The sequence below is a fragment of the Pangasianodon hypophthalmus genome, chromosome 1, assembly GCF_027358585.1.
Source record: "Pangasianodon hypophthalmus isolate fPanHyp1 chromosome 1, fPanHyp1.pri, whole genome shotgun sequence".
Classification (NCBI taxonomy): domain Eukaryota; kingdom Metazoa; phylum Chordata; class Actinopteri; order Siluriformes; family Pangasiidae; genus Pangasianodon; species Pangasianodon hypophthalmus.
In genome coordinates, this window is record NC_069710.1 from 33613375 (window position 1) to 33615874 (window position 2500).

Genomic DNA, 2500 nt, shown 5'->3' on the forward strand with positions numbered 1-2500 from the left:
CGGATGATGCACTTATTCAACCGAAAAAATGAAACGTGGAATGTTGGACACTTCACACACGAAACGGTCGTAGCTTTGCTTATGTAGCGGAAGAGGGGCGGGGCTACCAGGCACTGACGCTGGCTCAGAATCAAAAAAAAAAAAAAAAGCTAGGTAAGAAGGTAACACTGACATAAATAGTAAAATGAAGACGTTCTAGCTAGCGGCGTCGCATTACGTGCGTTTGACGTGATGTGCTGGGAAACGGCTCGTACCTCCGGTTAGTAACAAACCGTTAGTGTTCCTTTTGAGATGATACTATTCTTCTAAACTTCATACACTAGACGGTAGAGTGCATGTGCATAGTGTGTGTGTGTGTATAGGGACACAGCTTATTTCTCTGTGAACGAGGAACTGTTTGTGGTTTGGGACACGCCCACTTTGGCCTGAAGATGGTGTTTATGTGGCCTGTATAGTGAATAGTGAATAGAGTGTGTGATTTGGGATGTGTGTGCGTGTGTGTGTGTGTGTGTGTGTGTGCAGGTTGTGGGATCTGGAGAGAGATGATAACTATGTCCTGGCTCTGGATGAGAACCTGGGCTTTGAGAAAGGAGAGCTGCTCAATTGTGTGTCCTTCTGCGCTGCTAAAGGTGAACACACACACACACACACACACACACACACACACACACACACACACCATCATCATCATCATCATACCTGTGTTATTGTTCCAGGTGATGGTGTATCTGACTCTCTCTCTCTCTCTCTCTCTCTCTCTCTCTCTCTCTTTCTGTCTCTCTCCTTTTTTTTTTTTTTTTTTTTAAATTTCCCAGCGGTCCTTGCAGCAGGCACCAGCAGGGGGCGTGTCGCTATGTGGCAGATGGTGACACTGACCAATCAGAAAGGAGACACAAAAACTCAGTGGAGGTTACAGACACCTACAGAACTGGAGGGAAACATTACACAGCTGCAGGTACTGGTGGGCTATATTACCCAAAATGCACTGCTCACCTAATCAGCTAAATATTAAAATAAACACCTTCTGTGTCTCTCTCTCTGTCTCTCTGTGTGTGTGTGTGTGTGTGTGTGTGTGTGTGTGTGTGTGTAGTGGGGCTCCAGTCTGCAGCTCTTGGCAGTGTGTAACAGCAGTGCAGTGTTAATTCTGAGTGAACATGTGATGAGTTCTCACTACAGCCAGCAGGGGGCAGCGGTGCAGCTCTCACCCACACAGCTCAGCCTGACCTGCTTCACCTCCAACACACACCTCACACTGCGCACGGACACACACATCAGAGCTGTGCAGGTCTCCAAGGTAACACACACACACACACACACACACCTCACACTGCGCACGGACACACACATCAGAGCTGTGCAGGTCTCCAAGGTAACACACACACACACACACACACACCTCACACTGCGCACGGACACACACATCAGAGCTGTGCAGGTCTCCAAGGTAACACACACACACACACACACACACACCTCACACTGCGCACGGACACACACATCAGAGCTGTGCAGGTCTCCAAGGTAACACACACACACACACACACACACACACCTCACACTGCGCACGGACACACACATCAGAGCTGTACAGGTCACCAAGGTAACACAGACACACACACACACACACACCTCACACTGCGCACGGACACATACATCAGAGCTGTGCAGATCTCCAAGGTAACACACACACACACACCTCACACTGCGCACGGACACACACATCAGAGCTGTGCAGGTCTCCAAGGTAACACACACACACACACACCTCACACTGCGCATGGACACACACATCAGAGCTGTACAGGTCACCAAGGTAACACACACACACACACCTCACACTGCGCACGGACACACACATCAGAGCTGTGCAGGTCTCCAAGGTAACACACACTCACACACACACACCTCACACTGCGCATGGACACACACATCAGAGCTGTGCAGGTCACCAAGGTAACACACACACACACACCTCACACTGCTCACGGACACACACATCAGAGCTGTGCAGGTCACCAAGGTAACACACACACACACACACACACACACCTCACACTGCTCACGGACACACACATCAGAGCTGTGCAGGTCACCAAGGTAACACACACACACACACACACACACACCTCACACTGCGCATGGACACACACATCAGAGCTGTGCAGGTCACCAAGGTAACACACACACACACACCTCACACTGCGCACGGACACACACATCAGAGCTGTGCAGGTCTCCAAGGTAACACACACACACACCTCACACTGCGCACGGACACACACATCAGAGCTGTGCAGGTCACCAAGGTAACACACACACACACACACACCTCACACTGCTCACGGACACACACATCAGAGCTGTGCAGGTCACCAAGGTAACACACACACACACACACCTCACACTGCGCACGGACACACACATCAGAGCTGTGCAGGTCTCCAAGGTAACACACACACACACCTCACACTGCGCACGAACACACACATCAGAGCTGTGC

General features: G+C 50.6%; 1 protein-coding gene across 2 annotated transcripts in view; it reads left to right on the forward strand.

The window, feature by feature from the left end:
* Window positions 1–2500, forward strand: part of ift140 (intraflagellar transport 140 homolog (Chlamydomonas)) — a 51599-nt gene that overhangs the window by 4775 nt on the left and 44324 nt on the right. For both annotated transcript variants that reach the window (XM_053235300.1, XM_053235303.1), the window contains exons 8-10: window positions 523–629; window positions 816–955; window positions 1091–1294. In XM_053235300.1, coding sequence (XP_053091275.1) covers window positions 523–629; window positions 816–955; window positions 1091–1294 — 451 coding nt within the window. The remainder of the gene's footprint in view (window positions 1–522; window positions 630–815; window positions 956–1090; window positions 1295–2500) is intronic.